This window comes from Copadichromis virginalis, linkage group LG15 (genome assembly GCF_057382275.1).
Source record: "Copadichromis virginalis isolate Kocher_CV1m ecotype Utaka linkage group LG15, C_Virginalis_male_GT1.1, whole genome shotgun sequence".
NCBI lineage: Eukaryota > Metazoa > Chordata > Actinopteri > Cichliformes > Cichlidae > Copadichromis > Copadichromis virginalis.
The window spans coordinates 20,215,180-20,234,853 of record NC_140632.1 but is presented as its reverse complement, the minus strand read 5'-3'; the positions used below and the strand labels follow the sequence as shown (position 1 = coordinate 20,234,853).

General features: G+C 39.3%; 1 protein-coding gene across 5 annotated transcripts in view; it reads right to left on the bottom strand.

Annotated features, from left to right (window-relative positions):
• The window catches only part of fam184ab (family with sequence similarity 184 member Ab), a 217,811-nt gene extending 202,427 nt beyond the window's left edge, over positions 1-15,384 (bottom strand). For 3 of the 5 annotated variants that reach the window (XM_085432378.1, XM_085432376.1, XM_085432377.1), the window contains exon 1: positions 14,667-15,383. In XM_085432378.1, the coding sequence (XP_085288504.1) occupies positions 14,667-14,828 (162 nt within the window). In that variant the 5' untranslated portion in view covers positions 14,829-15,383. Of the gene's footprint in view, positions 1-14,666 lie in introns of all 5 variants that reach the window. The other 2 variants (XM_085432375.1, XM_085432374.1) reach the window with 2 other exon arrangements.
• Positions 15,385-19,674: the final 4,290 nt, after the last annotated feature.

Below are 19,674 nucleotides of genomic sequence, written 5' to 3'. Positions count from 1 at the left end.
TCTCCGTCAATGACAGGGGTCAACAGGTAACTATTCAACTCTGTCTTCACGACATCTTCAAGTGGCAGAGGCAAAGCTGAAGAGGCCGCACTGGTCCTCAGACGGTCGGGTAGGCCGGAAGTAAACGGCCATGAAATTGGACGGTCTAGCCTTCTGATTAGCGTCACCGCTGTCTCGGTGGAGCTTAATAAACTCGGCCGTCTGCTTCTTGCTATCTAAAATATAACCAGACACTGGTGTAAATTCTCGACTGTCTCATACTTCTGTTTAATAAGTTTTCTGTTTGACGTTTAGTCAGCTGTGTGAAAACCAAGGAGGAACCCACCCGGGGGATTAATAAAGTTTTATTTTATCTAATCTAATAACTTTAATCTCAGCCAAACCGATTTAATCACGAACAAACAAAACACTGAAAAAAGCCCAACAATAACATTTTTAGGTTGTCTAAGTGACTTATATATTACGTTTAACCCGAGCAGCGAAAGTCCGCGGTGATCTGAAAATGATGTTGTGCCGTTCTCGGCCGCATCAGTAACCCTCGAGCTCCCGGCTAGCTATCGAGCTGGTGGGTAGCAGACGCCTCCTAAAACGTCGAAGCACTTTTGCAAATATGGGATATCTTGATAAACCGAGCAGATATTTGATGTTTACACAACTACTTTCTCGCCTGAAAATATGTTAAAAGTTTATTTTGTGACCCAGAAAGATTAGTATGAGTAATTTTAAAACTTAGTAGCGGCCGCCATTGTTGGAAACTGGAGTTTGGCTGGGCCGTGCTGTGAATTCTGGAATATGGTAGGCCACGAAGGACACACCCGACCCATCCTTCAAATTCGGGGAAAAGGAGGACGCATTTGTCGGCTACATTCGGAGGAGTCTACGAATTTGGACAGCCTTCGGCGCGTCGCTGTGACGTAATCGGTCTACAAATGCGGCCTCAGGAGGATGCAGCCCATGAATTTGGACATGTCCAGAGTATAATCGCAGCCTTTGCAGTTAGAAAATTGCACTTGATCATGTCGCGATATTATCGCAAATGTGATATATCGTTCAGCCCTACTTTATTCTGCAGCATTTTATATCTTTCAGAATCTATGTGCTTTTGGCTAAGATACTCTTTTAAAATCTCTGGGACTGGTGCTTTGTCAATATATTGAATTAAAAGACATTGCGCAAATATTTCACTATATATATATATATCATCAAGTAAAAAGCAAATATAGTCCCTCACCAATCAACAGAGGAGAATAAAAGTTAGGAAAAAGAGCTGGCCAGGCTCAGTGGTCGCCAGAGTGAAATACAATGAAGCAAGTTCAATATGGTTTTATCTATGTTAGGGGGCTTGACAAAATCTAAACCCCCAGTCTGAGATAAGAATTATCACAATGGTGGTTATCATCTTTCTCTGCTAAACCTTTGTGCTTCAGGCTCTGTGTGCGGTCATACGAAACGAGGCTTTGATGCATCATTCGACTGTTTCACTGCAGAAAACAGAGTGCTGCCTACTGCAGCCTCAGACTTCAGCAAAAGAATGTGTGACAAAGATCTATTCAAAAGTAAATAAAAAGCCAAATAGCAATATTGCTTCTGCAAATAAGTAAAGAGAATGATGCTGTGAGAAGTCTTAGATCTTCACTAATTCACAAATGAATAGCTGTTACAGCAGAACGCTTTAGAAATGTGAAACTTGAGCCATTTAAACATTAAAGCTGTTCATTGATGTTTGACAGTCTGATGAAGGGGGAAGTGGGAATAACTTTAGTTTGTGGACAAGTCAAAGGGAAATACATTTTTACTGATTAAGAGCCTACAAATAGTTCATTTTTTTAATCAGTGTTCTAGTATCTGCAAATCAAGCAGTGTAAAACTTTACTACTTATGAGTATATTAAGTATAAAAATATATTTCTACATTACTAAACGAATACATGTACAGTTTGTGTCCCTGTGAGCTTGTACCAGGGCTTGATTTGGTAGTGTTAGTCAGGTGATGTTCAGCAGGTGGCAGGTGTTCTTACTGGAGAGAAACTGGATCGCACGTAGAGCAAAATGTCATCAACATAATTCCTGAAAAACTGCCACTTAAATGGTAAATGGCCTGCATTTGTATAGCGCTTTATCTAGTCCCTAAGGACCCCAAAGCGCTTCACACTACATTCAGTCATTCACACACTGGCGATGGCAAGCTACATTGTAGCCACAGCTGCCCTGGGGCGCACCGACAGAGGCGAGGCTGCCGGACACTGGCGCCACCGGGCCCTCTGACCACCACCAGTAGGCAAACATGGCGTTAGTATCTTGCCCAAGGATATTTGGCATGCAGCCAGGAGGCAGCCCTGGATCGAACCACCGACCTTCTGATTAGTGGCTGACCTGCTCTGCCACCTGAGCTACAGCCACCCCACTTAAAACCAATTTTAAACTAAAACTGACTCCGGATCAGGTCATACGCTCAGCATAAGTTACCATGGTGATCTAACGGCTGAAAACTCTTTGACAACTGACTTTCTTTTGCTTTAGGTATCATTAATTTAAACTTTTCATTATTGTATTGATTTATTAATTAATTTAACTTTCTTGGTTATCATCTAGATATCTTTATTGTTATTTCCTTCATCCCCCGGTCCATTTCAGGGAATACAACACAAGGTTATAAAACAAGAGACAACTACAGTTCAACAATTACCTACCTTCTTAGGTTAGCAAATACTCCAGATAATACTATGCTGGTAAATATATCATACCAACAGTGATTTCTTGGTCAAAATACTCCATATACTCAGTGTAGAAATGTTTACCACAATTTCAATTCCAGCTCTAATGATGTGGTTTTTGCTCTACATCTACAAACACAATCAGCTCTGCGCAGCTGCTCTGGCCCACAAGCTGCTGCCTTTCAATATGGCCACCAGAAGGACTGTTACATCACCTGAAAGCCCTCACAGTGAAAACAATCCTGTGCAGAGCACGCCTTGTTGCAGGCAATTTGTGACAAAGCAATGATGGATTACATCCTTTTGGGCCATTACTGGTTCATGGAAGTGAAAAAAATATTGGTGCGAGGTTGTTTCCTGGCATGTTTTTTACTCTCTCTGCAAAAGTTGAAATTTTACTGAGTTGAGATTTCTTTTTTATAGTTGAACAACGATGCAATGTGGACAAATTATGGAAACACAACATTGACGAGGACTGTTTCTTTTTTGCCTCTCTCTCTTTTTATTGTTAATTTTTCAGATGTCATAAATGCTGATACTAATTTATCAAACAAATGTTTCTTAGCGAGGGTTCGTCCACTTTGTTTTCAACTTAAACTTAAATGAATCAGGCCAGTTATGCCAAACCCTGATACGCTTACTTGTTCTCCTCAACAATAACACAGTGTGTAATGGTATTCAGTTGCAGTTGAACTCTAAGCTTAAAAAGTTATCTAAATGATTATCACAATAGATAAAACTTATTTTTCTTTGATTGACTGACAAATACTTACACCTTAACAATTTTTATTATATTCAGCTGGCCTAATAAGCTCAATGTCACCTTCAAAAATAAAAATACAACACATGTGAATTGAAGCAACAAAAAGACTTTGTTACTCCATAAATTGTCATACAATAAATGCCATTTAAACCTTAAAATTTCCAAAAATCTTATATGAACATTAGTCATCCAGTGAATCAGTGAGGCAGGTCCCACTGCAGCTTTTACAGGCTTCTGAGTACAACCCTGCCACACTGCGCTGGAATGAGTTCTCACATCAGACATCTCATAACAGTAACAATAAAAACACACCGACTGTGTTTACAGGCAAACCTTCATCATATTGGAGGTGGAAGACACTCTTCTCCTCTTATGAGATTTTCCACAAAGACAGCTGAGTGTTTGTTTGATATATCAGGGATATGTAATGACCAATTGTGCACCGGTGTTGCGCCGCGTCTCGCCTGTTGCTGCGACATGAGTTGCTGCAGCGTCAGCCAAATAAATCGGGGCAGAAAAGACGAGCAGCGATGTGGCTTCTGGCTGTCCAAAGGCAGAGGAAACAGTCAAGGTCAAACATTAAGAATGACTCATCAAATTACCCTCCATGTGCACCTCGCGACGCCATAAGCCACATGTGTGTACATCCAAGAACGTGTCTGTGTGTTCAAATTCAAATTCAAATTTTATTTGTCACGTACACAGTCATACACAGTACGATATGTAGTGAAATGCTTGGACAACTGCTTGTGACCTAAAGAAAACAAAAAAGGAAAAGGCTATGAATAAAATAGTGTGCACAGTTTTGTGTGTGTGGGTGCGTCTGTGTGTCAACAGGCATGTCGGCAATGCTTTATTTGTTCTGGATAGTGCTTCAAGCCAATATGCTCCCATCTCACCCCCTATCTTTGTGCTCAGCTCCCTGTATGTTTGTGTTTCAGTGTAAGTGTGAGTGTGTGGGCGTATCTTAATGAAATCTGACAGAGAATTGTGACAATCAGTGAAGGAGCATCCTGCAGAGGTTAATAAGCTGTACTCCTCACAGCAGCAGCAGCAGCAGCATGCCGCTTTTCTCTCTCTCTCTCACACACACACACACACACACACACACACACACACACACACACACACACACCCACACACACACACCCACACACACACACACACACACCATTATCCCTGTGTTTTCATTCTCCCAAAATTATAGTTAGAAATCACAAAGCTGAAATTCATGGCCAGTATCTTTAGCGCCCTATAAGAGCCAATCTTCTTTGTTTGTCACCTCAAGAAAGTAGTCTGAAAGGATACCGCGGCTGCTCCTTGGAATGTTTTCTGAGACAAACAGCAGCTTGTAATCAAATCCCACTTCCATCCTTACAAGATCTGAACTAGGACTTGTGATTTGGTGTGGCACTCAACAGAATAACACACAGATAGACTTTAACTTAGGTAGTTCAAACTGAGCTGTCAGAGGGACATCTCCATTCAAGTCAGTAATTACTTAAATTCTGGATAGATTAAGACTCTTTTCTAACTAAAAACCCCGAGTTAAACTGATCAGTAATTTTCTAAACAGACTTTGTGAACTGCATTGCTGACTGCATTTTGTTTGCCTGTTTACTCTGCATTCGAATCCTCTGGTACAATGTCATTGTAGGACAACCGTGTCTCCTGTGGCATATACAAGGTAGAGAAAAACAATCACCAGAATTTGCTGAATTCTCAACCAATTTTCAAATAGACTGGATGGCATAAATCATTAAAAGAACTTTTTCATTTGCCACAGATCCCTGGTGCCACATCATTTCAAGAATCCAAGGACAGAGTCCAAAGACTTAACTCCTACCTTCTTCTCCTAATCACATTTCCTTGATGGAAAAGTAATGAGGTCATTGAAAAGTGTAAAGGAGAATTAATAAGCATTTGTGGGGGGAAAGGGAAGCACAGTGCTCAGAATGATGAGATCAGAGTGGAGATGACTGGCCATAAAGCATGGCCACATTTAGAGAAAAGCAAAATACAGCATATCAGCACAAACACTGTGAGGGATGGGGTGATGACCGATGCACCTTGCGGATATTGAGTCGACCATGAACTCCTATGTACACCAATACATTCTTGAATCAATGTTAGGCCATCTGTCTAACAGCTTATTGTATGTCCGGCTAAAACTGGGTCATGCAACAGGACAATAATCCAAGCACAGCAGCAAATCACAAGCAACACAAAGACTGTAAGAGAAAGGAGTCAAGGTGCTGCACTGGTCTAGTCAAAGTCCAGACCTCAACATGCCTGAAATGCTGTGTCAGAACATTAATACAGCTGTGCATAAATGAAGGTTCACGAACTCCCTGAGTGGTCCCTTGGACCACTGTGAGCAATAGCAGACGTGTGCACTGTGGTCACGCCAGCATCGAATCCATCCAAGTTACATGGTTTATTAAAATAATCAAATTACAGCATTTACATTTATTTTTATCATAACTCTGGTTTTACGTGGCCTATCAACACAATTTAAAAACTGGTATAAAGTCCACACTTTTTTCGTCAATTGTTCCGTCTGTCCTTCTCACATCTCCAATGGTTGTACATGTTGTCATTAACGTGTCGGCACATAAGGACGCTGTCATAGTCTGTCAACGTATATACGAATGTGAATCGCATTATTGGCTGGACTATGGGATAAGGTTCTAATCCCATACGGGAGCCGCCAGTCACTTACTGACTAACACTGCAAAACAGAATTGTTAAAGTTTTAATTTAAATTTCAATTCAGGTTCGATTTTTTTTTTTGTGCGCAACGCAGATTTTCTGTGCACAGAGACTGTGCCAGCAGTGCACAGCTTAGAGGGAACATTGGCGGCCACCATTCTTGGAAACTGGAATTGGCTGGGCCGCGCTATGAATTCTAAGATATGGTGGGCCACGAAGGACACACCCAACCCATCCTTCAAAATCGGGGAAATGAAGGACGCATTTGTCGGCCGCATTTGAAGGAGTCGACGAATTGGGACAGCCTTCGTCGCCTGGCTGTGACATAATCGGCCTTCAAATGCGGCCTCCGAAGGATGCAGCCGACGTTTTGGGACACAGCTTTTATAGACACCCGTGTTCTTCACTCCAGGCAACAGCTCAACAAGAAACAGATTTTATTACAGCACTGTAATATTCATGTTACATGAGCTGAACCATCAGGCAGGGTGTCGTTATGACTTGTGGGACTGCATTATCTCCTTTCTTTTTATTAAGAATGGCCCAGTGTATTCTCTGCTGAATGAGGTAATAAAGGAAGAATTGAAACACCTTTCCTACGTTTTTAGAGAATTCAACCAGCTCTTGGTACAACTGCCACACAGATACTTCCAGGTCACTTCACTGAGTTGGGAGTAGAATTCAGTTTATTTAAAAGGACGTTATCCAGGTTTTAATCATGCAGCCTCTGCTTTGTTGTCCATATTTAGAGCAGCTATGTTGAAATAACAGTATCAAATGGATGCTAATTGCTACAGCTAATATGACCATTATCAGGAGAAGCAGCAGTATCAAGTCTTTAAGTCGATAAAGATTAGTTCATCATTGAAATATATTTCAATTTGAAATCTTCTTACTTGTTTAAAAATCTGTGTGCACAGTATCAGGCTTTAAAATCCCAATCAGTAAGCAGTACTCTATTCCCAGATCTGGACTCATGTTGCTCTGACCATCTGCGCTCTAACCCTGCCCCGGCTACACAGATCACTGCACTACCACCCCTGGATTATGGCATCAACACACGCACATGCTGCTGCCAAGTGATGATAGTGTATTTATCTTTTCCTGCGTTGTCTTCAGTGCAGTCACTAAATACAATAACAAGGAACAATAACTGGAAATTTCTACAAAAGAGAAAAAATTCCATCTTTTATCTACCATGAGTACTTCTTTCTGTAGTACTGAACAGACGCTTGGCCACAATGTGAAATAAGGGAATAGCGGGGAATATAAAATTAGAAAACTACTAAGCCTCAGATTGTAGAGCAGCTTGTGTGGATCTTCTCATCTTTTCTGAGTTGCTTGTAAAGAAGTCTCACTAGGGAGGAAAAAAATGTAATTAACAAATTTCTCTATGGATATGTCTGAGTCAGAATATCATTTAATCAGAGCATAAAACCAAATCCTCTTATCATCTTATGTTGGACCTTGTTTAGTGTCTATACGTGATACAGACAATATAAAGCAGTGTATATGTTGCATACTTTTGTGGAGTCATCGTGAATTATGATTACAGTTCCTATTCCAACGCCATAGAGATCCATATAAAAGAAAAAAGCATAAGTATAAAAAATAGCAAAACCTTTTCTCTATTCAAACTGTTACTTTTAAAGCAGCCATCCACAACCTTTAGACTGCCATCAAAACTATAGTCCATCAAAACTTGAAACCACATAACCAAAGATAAAGCATTTCTCTGGGGTTTTTTCATTGATTGATTTGGACATCTTTTGGTGATCTGTCTGTTAAAGCTGATTCTCCAAGCATGTATTTCTTGCACTTGATAGCTACCACTCTATTTAAGTTATTTCATGCCTCTGACAGGAAACGATGAGTTTAGAACTAAAAGTTGGTCAGAAAATGAAGAATATGTATCATTTTCAAATCGTGTTTTTCTTTTAATTTTTTCTGATTCGTTTTAAAGTGAAAATACTGCTTTTTTTCAGCCCAGAAATATCTTTAAGATAAGGCTGTGCCATATCAAACTGTCCATGGTAACACCACTATACATTTTGTATAGTGGTGTTACCATGGACAATGCATTTCGCATTTCATAACGTGCAAAACAACACAAGCTCAAACATGCCGTAGAGCCACATGTCAACCTCTGATGACGATTTTGTATGATTTAGTAAATCATACTACGATTTAGTAAATGAGCTACTTACAACACAGTACTTTGCAAAATACTCTAGAAAATGTTTCGGGCTAAAGCTGGAAACAACAGCTGGTGATACGTAACCTACAAGTAAGCAAATGACTCGACTGAGCATGGCTGGAGCTCTCTGTAGTTGCATCGATGTGAAGGAAGAGCAAACAGTGGATGGAAATTACTGTTGCTGTTGCATGATGGGAATTCTTTTAGCAGCTGGTTAAAAATCTCAACCCAAGATACAACATCCCAAGGAGAAAATATTTTTCCATTTCAAGCTTTTTTATATGTCTGTATTGTTCAGACTGTTGAAGAATAACAAGGCTAACTTTAACTAAAGTTTTAAGTCGTTCTGTTATAATTTTACTTAAAAACATCAGGTAAAACACTACTAACACTACTTTTGAAGTTACATTTGACTTCTGTATATATTGGTGTCTCACTGCCATTGCACTGTACCTTGTGGCACTAGAGTCATACTTTGAATCAGGTCACTTGCCATCGATGATACTGGTCCTTGGAAAAGAAGGATGGAAAATGCTCTTCATTTAGTTTGCACTTAATAGCAGCCCTGTTTGAAATTCTTGCATTTCATTTATATGCTACTTAGCACTAATTAGGAGGAACCTGTGTCCCTGCGATGCATCCATATCATTTATGGAGGAAATGTGTTATTTAAGCAAGCTAGCTGTAGCTGGTGGCATACTACTAAACACTCTTGTCCAAATGTTCTCACTTCTGGCTCCCAAAAAAACCCAAAACCCCCCAAAAAACTGTAAGTCTGCCCATCTTTTAATTACACTACCATGTTCAGCTGTCATTTTTTTAAAGTACTTCTGGCTATTAAGGGGGAAAAAAACAAACAATGGGCAAAATGCAAAAGTAATCAGTGACATCATAGTGTTTACATCTATTTATTTATATGAATGGATTTACCAAAGCTTTAGAAAAATGAGATAATGAATCAGCAGAGATGGTTTGATATTGAGGTAAAAAAAAAAAAAAAAAAAACATACTTTTTTTATTTCCTCAAACTATATTTGAAAACATCTTTGCTGAAATGTTTATACACTGATTTGGTGCTGCAGCACCACATAATATGAATTACAAACACCACACACACACACACAGTGTCCATGGTATTTCAGTATCTCTGTCTCTTCTGATCCCTTCGTCCAGAAATGCACAGAGAGCTCAGAGGTCTATTTCTGACTCACTTCAACACTAAAGTCAGTCAGGCATTGCAGATGAAACACACACACACACACACACACACACACACACACCCTAGGCTAGGTAATACATTTGTTATAAAGCCTTCTCCTGACGATGCAAAATGACATGCTGCCCTCTCTGTTTCCCAGAGCTCTGACAACAAGCAGAAACCTCACTCCTGACTCACTGTGGACAACCTACAAGATCAAGCGTATTTTTTTTGTTATGAAAATCATCAGCCCACTTCTTACAGTACATTGCCCTGAATTATCATTTAAAACTTGTTTCCATAACAGCAAAGCCCCTGCACTGCCTTCTTTTTGACAGAAACACTACAATAAAAAGAAAGCCATCAGAGAGTGTAACTTGTGAAAAAAAAGAAAAATCATGACAGTGAAATCCCAGCAGTACACAAAGGCAAGCAGCTTTGTGGGATTAAAAATTACTGCATGAAGTCTTAAAGAACAGTGCCAACAAGTCTTGCATCACAAATCATGAAATTCAGCATCCCAGGAGAATGGCAATCGATAACTGACTTACTGACTTTGCATGAAATCCCAGCAAAAACGTACAGAGCATTGAAATGATAACACTGCTTCACTGACGCACGCTACAGCTGTCAGCCTGCTCTCATAGCAAAAGTTGAAGTGGTCACGTACAAGCACTGTCTTTGTTCACGTTCACGGACACAAATTCTCACATGTTTTCATGTCAGTCAGCACGACTTTGAGACTGAAATGTATTTTGAGTCTGCGATGCACAGGTTATCCAGACTCCTCAATGGGAAACACTCCATCACGGAAACCACAAATACAAGCTTTAAAACATGCTGCATTTATTACATGTGTTCCTGTATTTTTATTATAACGATTTAACCTGGCAGGAGTTACATATGTTCACATTAAGCAGTTATAGCGTTTAATTATGAGGAGAGCATGCACACCAGCGTGAGCTGATTCTCCATCCCTTGCTGAGATTTTTACTTTCCAAATCCTCATTCACGCATTTAAGACTGCTTCCATGCAGGAAGCAATTCGCTCATCATGCACTGCATTGTTGCTGATGGTTTGTCTCTAGTTTACTCCAGGCTTCACCTGCCAACGTAATCCTGTAATTTATTCAACAGCCTGTAACATGTCAATCGATGGCATGCTTTGCTCTCTGGCTGAAGTTGAGATTTGCCCACTTTGTCTCTCAAGCAATTATTTTGTCTTTGTACGTAACAAAATAATTTATTGTATTATGCAATAGTAATGTAAACTATATAAAGTATTGCAAAATTTTAGTAACTATAAAATAGTTAGGATAACAAAAAACAGAATTACAGTAGCACTGTAGCAAGCTGGCTGATGTTATCAGGATTAAAAATCATGACCAGATTATAAAAACGAAATAAGGGAAAAAAGACAAAAGATTTTGAAAAATCATAACTTGTAAAGCAGACACTATAGATTCAGATAATTCAGTTAAAATACGGGACTAAAGAGATGCGTCAGTCGCTCCCGAATCATTCTGTGACAGCGAGCTGGAAATCATCCAGGCAGAGATGTGTCACGAGAGTGGCTCAGAGAGGTTCCAAGGTTGCTATTTATTCCTGAATGCATCTCTCACTCTGCAGAGATCAGCGGTCAGCAGGTGGGCCGAATGCTATCAGCCTGTTCCCCTCCCCTGCTTTGTCGTGGCCCAACACAACAAGGCACTGGAGACACGAGGCTCAGATGTGTCGCCTGTGGGAACGTGTGGTGATCATGTGACTTGGCGTATGAAAACAACATCTACTATTGTGTCAGTTGGTGCACACTCACTGGAAATACGGTTTTATCTCAGCCTCTGTTTCATTGTGTTTTAATGCCGCTATGAAATTAGTGCTTCTCCACTTTTTCTTTGAAGACATTTTTTCTTGTACTTCAATATATAGGCTGAAAATGGCTTAATAAAAATGAAATATATGTCATTTTTAAATTCCATGGCATTGTTATTTTTCTTATGTTAATGTAAATATTTGATGCCAATCTCAAATTTTTTATTGTAAATGAATTATTGGGATACAGGTGCAGTAAAAATTGTGTAAATTGCTATTTTGTGTTTCCCATCACTGTCTTAAATTCATGTTTTGTTGTTATACTTCCTATACAAGAGCCAACAGTGGCATTAAAGACAATATATCAAGGAGGAAGTGTTGATGAAGAGAAAAAAAAAACAATCTTGTTGGTAAACACATCAAAATATCAGCCGTTTTCTTGATAGACTGCAAGTAAAAATATTTAGTTAAACTATGAATGATCTTATTTTTTAACAGTTTAGCACCTTGAATTGGAATTCTAAATGAAATGGATTAAAAGCTGACTCTCACTGAGAAAATGTAGATTAAACTACTCTGCAGCATCATGCAGGCTTTCATAGAAGTGCCTGATTTAAATGTTTTCTACCCTGTTGCTGACCGATGATCCGTGGTAAGTGTACAGGTGCAGAACTGGAAACAAAAATGGAACTGGAAGTGAGGATTTACCTGGATAGACAATGAAAAAAAAAAACTTTCATGAGTCCTGTCCACTGTGAGGTTAGGTTTATCAACACTATAACACAAAAACTGTAAATTATAAACACTCCAGTGTTTAAACTGGAGTGTGCAGTTTATATACGGCATTAGAGTCCAGATTTTTTAACAGTGATGAAAAGATTGATGTTGTTATTTTTTTTAGTGTAGGTTATATTATTTGTTATTTCTATGCTTACTTTTTTAGTAAGCATAGTACTTTTTATGTAATTAATTTTTATACCTCCTTAGAATCCACTGAGCTCTAGCAATTCTAACACTATGTTAAGAGAACATTTTTCATAAGCAAAATATAGTCTGACAACACAATGTTAAGGGGGTTATGTTTAGCTCCTTGTAAACCATCCTAATAATAATTTTGTTGCACCCAAATTTGTCTGCTTCTGTTGTCCAGAATTATGCAAAAAGACAGCATTACTACATAATATTATAGAAATTAATGTTATAGTCTACACATCAGCTTTTCACTGAAAAGAATATATTTGTGCTTTTCCAATATTCTCTGTCCAAGGCACACCAAAGCGTGAACTAAAAAATTAGGACTAACGTCTGTAATCAGTTCTTCTTTTGACTGGGCTGTCAGATGACAGGACACAGCACCTGCACATAGGTGTCAGAATTAAGGACCTAAATGCAGGACTCCAGGCAGACTAAATATTTAAAAGCAAACCTTTCATGAGGCACGCACAGGAACAGATATAGACACCACAACAAAGACCAAGGGAAAGGGGCAGGACTATTTATACACATAGGGTAATCAAGAAAGTGGAGAGATCTGGAAGGAACGAGACACAGGTGAAGACCAAAAAAAAAAAAATCACAGCAGAGGAAGTAAAATTCAATTTTAGACACGAGACAATGTTAAATTAGGACATTAAATTCAAAACATGACCATACCCAGGCTGCTAGGCTGAGAGAAGCAAGGTTTTTTGCTTCACAATAAGCTCCACTATCATATACTTTGCCTCCATAATTAAAATAATAGTTAAAATAATAGTTTTTAAAAAAGGTATTGTTGTTTCTTAACATTTCTTTTGGCATTGCAGTAGCCATACACAAAAATGTCTTTTAAACTTAAATAAATGAAATCAAAATGAACATAACTGTTTTTTGGCAGGGGGTCTGTTGGATCTTCATATAAAATACCAAACATTACCATGAAGAAAAATCCCTGTACCTTTAACATTACATAATATTTGAACAAAACTGTGGCAAATAAACACAAAAACTAAGAAGTTAAAAAATGTATGCAAAAAATACAAAAATATTACATGTGAAATTTCCTTTAAATTATTATTAAAAGCTATGCTGCATATTACGATGGTTAATTAGCTACCACGGTCGAAAAGACCCTTTTCTATTTCATTGTGACTTTAAAGAGTCCACTCTGCACTAAGGCTTGGCACACACCTAGCCCAAGGCTGCTGAATTGTTGTTTTTTCGTTTTTTTTAAGCATCCACTCTCTCAGCACAAAAAGAGCACAAATCTTATACTTAGAAGTCAGAGGCAAATCCTCAGAGTATATATCACCAACTCCAGGCATCAAACCCTTCAGAAGCCACCTGGAAACATGTACAAGTGCCTGGTGGACCCCCCAGCTCGATGATAATGACACCCTGGAGCCAGAAACATGTGCTGACATGGAGCCAATGTTTTGGAGACGCCAAAGTTTGGCAAGTGACATAAAAGAACTGATCCCGCTTTGAGGTGAAAATCATTTAAAATGCCCTTGAAAGACCATAGATGCGGGTGGTGTAGAGGAATATCATTCAAGTCTGCTGGTCTAGAGCAACCATATATACTGTAAATGATCTCCAAAATATATACAGTACACTATATAGATACTATGAGGGATCAAAGTTTTCAGGAAGGGTTTAGTTTAACTGCATACAACACTTATGCATGAGAAGTAAAACTAAATGCCGGAAGAGTCTGTGCTGCTAAAGATGATTAATGAATGAGATGGCTGATATTGTGATGACCCGCTGCTCGCTTAAAATGCAGCATCCAAGCAGACCTTGGGGCAGCTCGTACCTCCCAGGTAAGAAATCACGCCAAACTCACTAAAATAAAATATCAAACTTTGACGGCTTTTGTATGCTTTTAGATTTCAGTATGCCATGAGGCATTCAGAGCTGCTGCTTCTTTCGGCTCACAATTCAAACACCAAGCAGCATGCATTTAACTTAAATCCAACTTTAACTTCCTTTAAACCAAAGCGATTTACAGCTGTAGTGAGCATATCCTACTTTAGGAGTTAATTATTTTTTATCAGACGAATAAATGTTGCCTTAAATGGACCCCGAAAGTACAAGAACACCCAGGAGATCCACTAAAAAATGTCAGTCTTGTTGTGCTCGTTAGACATGTAAACCGACACAAGTTTAATTGCTAAACGGGCAAATTTCCAATGGAGTTTGGTGCCCAGTTCTCACACCAGAACAGCAGGTACAGGGTCTTACCCAAGGGTTGAAGAGAGAGTGCAGAGGAGGCCTCCTAAAAAAGGATCCTTACCTTTGTTAGCTGTGCTATCTTCTTGCTCATCTTCAGGTGTAGGTCTTGGGTATATTCCATGGCGATGCCGGACTGAAAAGACATGCTGGATGCCGAGGATGTGCTAAATTTCCCCTGACCGGCAGGGCAGTAGCGCTGCTGCCAACCCGACCCAGTCGCCATCTTCACGATGATGCCTCAGATGCTCGAGAAAGATATGGGCAGTAATTACAATAATAAACTGGAAGGTGCTAATGAGCGGTGTGTAGGACTGGGACTGTGGAGGATTTATGTTTTTGCCGAAAAAAAAAAAATCAGAAATATGAAGCCTTTTGAGCCCACAGACTGTTAAGAATTGGTTTCATTTTTGCTTCTGTCGGGGTAATAGTACACCAGAGGGGTGAAATGAGTAATTTTAAGGTCCGGAAACATGAGCTACTACCATCTTGTCCGTTATGCGTCCGTTTTCAGCGGGTCCAGTCTGCTGTCACCTGGCGCTGATGTGCAGCCGTTTCCAGGGAGCTGGTTGGCGGGTTGGCTCCCGGTCGGTCACCTTGATACAGAAATTTGTCAGCGGCAGCCGTTAACAGTGATTCCTCCTCGGTACATTCCGGCTACACTGAGGAAGAAGTGAGTAGAGACTGGGGTTATGTGTGTGTGAGCGTGTAGGACAGGCTCGGCGGTTGGCTGCTGCTCCTCTGTTGCCATGGATCACCTCAACAGTTTATGCTGCATTCACGTAGGATGGGAGCAGCGCTGCATTCATGTGCAGTCGGACAAAACGAAACGTGCTCACGTACAGCTTGCCAACACCAAAATACGGTTACTATAACTAACTACGCTAAAAGTAGGTGTCCATTTTAGTTAACGGAAATAAAAATAATATCGTTTACGATTTTTCGTTCTTAAAATATAACAAAAATGAAATAAAATATAGAAGAAATGACGCTGATCGCCTAAGCAGCCTTTGAGGCTTTGATTCATTACTTTATTGAGACGTGTCAACAGCTTTTTAAAACTTCACAGGCTTCATTGAAACTAATCTGAATCCAAAGCATAAAGTAGAAATACAATCTAATTAGGCTTTAAATTAGGCAAAACCAAAAAAAAGTCTTTTCACTGCATGCCAAAGCACATCTTGACTCATATTTGCAGATGCAGATATAAGTGCCTTATGTTGTCTACGGTTCTTATTGATTTCCAACTAAGCTTTTGCCTCTTTAGCATTAGTTAACTTTGGACAACAACTGATGCACTCATGATTAAAAACAATTTACCTTTCCATTTCGTTTGTCTGTTTGTTCTCTTGTTTTCTTTCTCCACAAAGTGATCCGTTATTACCACCCGCCATAGTTTATCCTTTTGGCTGTTGTTTGGCTGATGCTAAATCCCATCATCTGGAGTTGCCTTGAGGCACACAATTGGAAAACCACTTAAAAATGTAAAAAGTAAAATGGAAATGGAAAATTAGAAAGTGCATAGAAACGCAGTTACACCCAAGATGGGTCTGAAGAAGTCATAAAAGTCTTTTATTTTAGTGGGCTGCAGAAGGCACAGGCTGATTTTCATGACTGCACTTTTTTAAATGTCTTTTAAAAATGCACATATATCTAAAAGTCTTGGAAAGTCTGTTTCACAGGCATCCATGACAACTGTATGACAACTCAACAGCTGAAGAGACAGTTTAATATTTTACTACTTATCCCATACACCCAGTTTTTCCTCTCCCCATTTTTTCAGCGATGCCTCGCCTAAAGCACAGCCTCTGGCCCAGCTCATTGCTTTTCATTCATCTGTCATCTTCATTATTGATAAGCGTTTATCATTTGTATTCGGGGATGTGGTCCTTGCTGGTGAAAGGAAAAGTAGAAGATCTTTAATCATGTAATTTACCCATAATGTACAGCACAGCCTCCTGACCTGAAACTGGCTGCACACAAAATGAAATTTCCCTTTCCAGTTGCATCACTTTGAGACATTGTGCTATAGCCGTATGTGCCTTTTTAGTTCAGTGGCTCTCTGAAGCCAAGAATTTATTGAATTTGTCTGTCGGGCAAACTAAAATATGTATTTGGCCTGATTTGGCCCATGGGCCATGATATCAAGATTATAAAAACAAAAAGCAAGATGTACGGAACTAACAGCAGTGATTTCAATTTAAACCTACTTTGAGGAAATTAATAATCACATATCAAGTTGTCTGAGATGTAAACCTATTCAAGATGACCTCACGTATCATGAAGACTGAGACAAAAGCAATTAGCTATGTTATGCAGTGCAGGTTCAAGCCAATTATATGGACTCAATTACACCCACTTAGACTCAGTAATTGGAATTAATTAAACACCTATCAATCAGCAATCGACCAAAGACAGTGCGTCATTTCCCATTAAAACATCATCAAAAGAGGTGGCATAAATTCTAAAAAGACCCAGCAGGAAAAATTAAGTCTCAAATCTGTTTTTAGGAATTAAGAAAGTAACCAAAAGGCCTCAAATCTCAGAGATACATTTTCTATTTTCTCCTCCTTCCTAAGGGTGTCAGTGTTTGAGATAAAGCAGGTAGCACAGGCAATTCAGAACTGTCATATTGTCAAATAGCCAGAAAAAGGGGTAGGTTGGCCTTTGACACCTATTGAAGCAGTGATGGGTGGCCGTTCTCACAGAGAGATGACAGCATGCTTTGGGTGTTGTTTTTCCACTATGAGAAATGAAACAGGTAGCAGGTAAGGGGGTTTATGCTCAGTGGAGCTTAATTTTGACAAGTGTAGGTGTACGTTCCTGTATTTCATGGTTATAACACATCTGTTTTGTCATTTACATCTACTGAGATGTGTCTACAATTTTAATGATACCATTATTTGCTGCTCAGTGACTTTAGTTTTCACAATTAGGTCATGTCTATGAAGTATTCACTATATTCTAATCATCATTGCGCTAACAACACTTTTTATTTTAAATATTACATGTTATAAGTCTTAATAAAGCATGATGTTCCATTATCCTAAATGTCTACATCCATTTGCATAAAGCTCAAAAAGATGGCCGCATGTTTTACCCTGACCTAAGCTAAAAGCATGCACATGCATATTCGTGCCAGATTATTCAGGTACAATGCACCATTTCTCTTCATACAATGACAAATACACAATGGACTATTGAATTACTGAAGCCTGGGCCATTTTTATTTGTGCCTTGGCTCCAGTAATCCTGGCTGACCTGGAAAAAGTCTTACACAGTAATACTTTCACATTAGTTTGTGTATTTACTGAGGTTTTCGCAATAATCGGTGATAAAATTCTGCAAATTAAGCTTTTCAAAAGTTAAATGGGGAAGATGGCATATGAGCATGTGCTCCTCCCCTTCCTCAGCTTGCACGCTATTGCATGTTTTTGCAAAGATCAAAACCTGGCCCACCATCTGGTTTCCACGCAAATGTCAAGTCTCACCATGAGACCTCCTGTTTAGCCCCAAAGATCACAAACAACTAAACATGACACACTTGAAATGAAGTCGGTTTCCAGAAAATCTTAGGAACACCTTCTCAAAAGGTGTAGGAGTGACACTCAGCAGTGTTTGAAGAATGAAAGAATAACACACAATGAACCTTTTAGATGAAATAAATCTGCAGCAGAATTTCTATTTTTACTCTTGTGCACGTTCGTTTTTACTCGCACATACCAGCTACTCTCACTAAGGAGGTCATATGAAGCACGAGTTTCTTCCATGGCACATGAATGCACCAAGCTGAATTTCAGTGACGTCATTTCATCATTCAAAGCTTAAGAGGAGGAAGAGGAATAAAAATTTAAACTGACTGGCTCGCTGCAGGCAGTATATCTGACATAGTCATAATCACAGGGATGACGCAAATAGTTTTTCTTATGCTTTCTATTTAGGGTTTCTCACAAGCTTTGCAAGAGTGTGACCGCTTATTGCATCCATTTTTGTGAAATAAATGTGTCCACGTAATGAATAAATAAAACAACTATCAATTTGTGCCTCACTGTGTTGAAATTTAAGAGTACAACCAGTACATTAACAGTTTTGCAATAATCACAGCTTGTCTATATAATTTGAAGTGGACTACAGTAACTATTTTACCAGATTTATTATTAAAAAAAAGGATAATTTTATTAGTGCCCACTGATGCAGTAACAACAGTGTGATTTCCTTCTGCTGAAAATGTTTTCACTTATTAATATAAGAGAAGATGTGCACTTCATAAAAGTCATACTTGCAACCAGTAATTTTCTCAGTTGATAATGTTAATTGGCTTACGAGGCTAGGAGCCCTTCTGCTAGAGGGGGCACAAAAACTGGTTAAATCAGCAGTTCAAATGATGAGAAAAAATTACGCGGATGAGCACACAATCCTGTGAGAATAATAATTTCAAGCCAGGCACTAACTACATCTTCCAAGGTGCACTGTTGCAAGAGAGATCCAGTCATCTGTATAAGAATATATCACCATTTGCATCACCGACTAACAACTTTGTCTTCACAACCTTGGAACTGAAAAGATCCAAGTTCAAAAACTGGTACACAACTCTTCATGAAAGTAGCAGAAAACAGCACTGCGGGGCCGCCAAACTCTAAAAGGTAGCAACCACTGGGGGTGGGGGGTATTGAGCAACGATCAACAGTATCTGTCTTGCACATCCAAACAAAAGCCATGGGAAACTACCAGTAGCTGACAATTTTCCCACTGTGACTGGGTGGGAAGCCTCCAGTTGCTTACTGCCCACCGGGCACATCACTCCAGTTCTGGCTTCTTTACATTGGCTTCCCATTGAATTTAGGATTCGTTTTAAAGTCCTTTTATTGTTTGTTAAACCTTTAAATGGCCTGGCTCCTGTCTACTTATCTGATTTGCTGAAGCCACATGTTCCTACTCAGCACTCAGCTGAGCAGCTGTTGCTGTCGGTTCCTAGGTCCTAGGTGGCTGAAACTCAGAGGAGACCGAGCGTTCTCTATTGCGGCTCCCATGCTTTGGAATAACCTTCCCCTCCATATTAGACAAGCGTCATC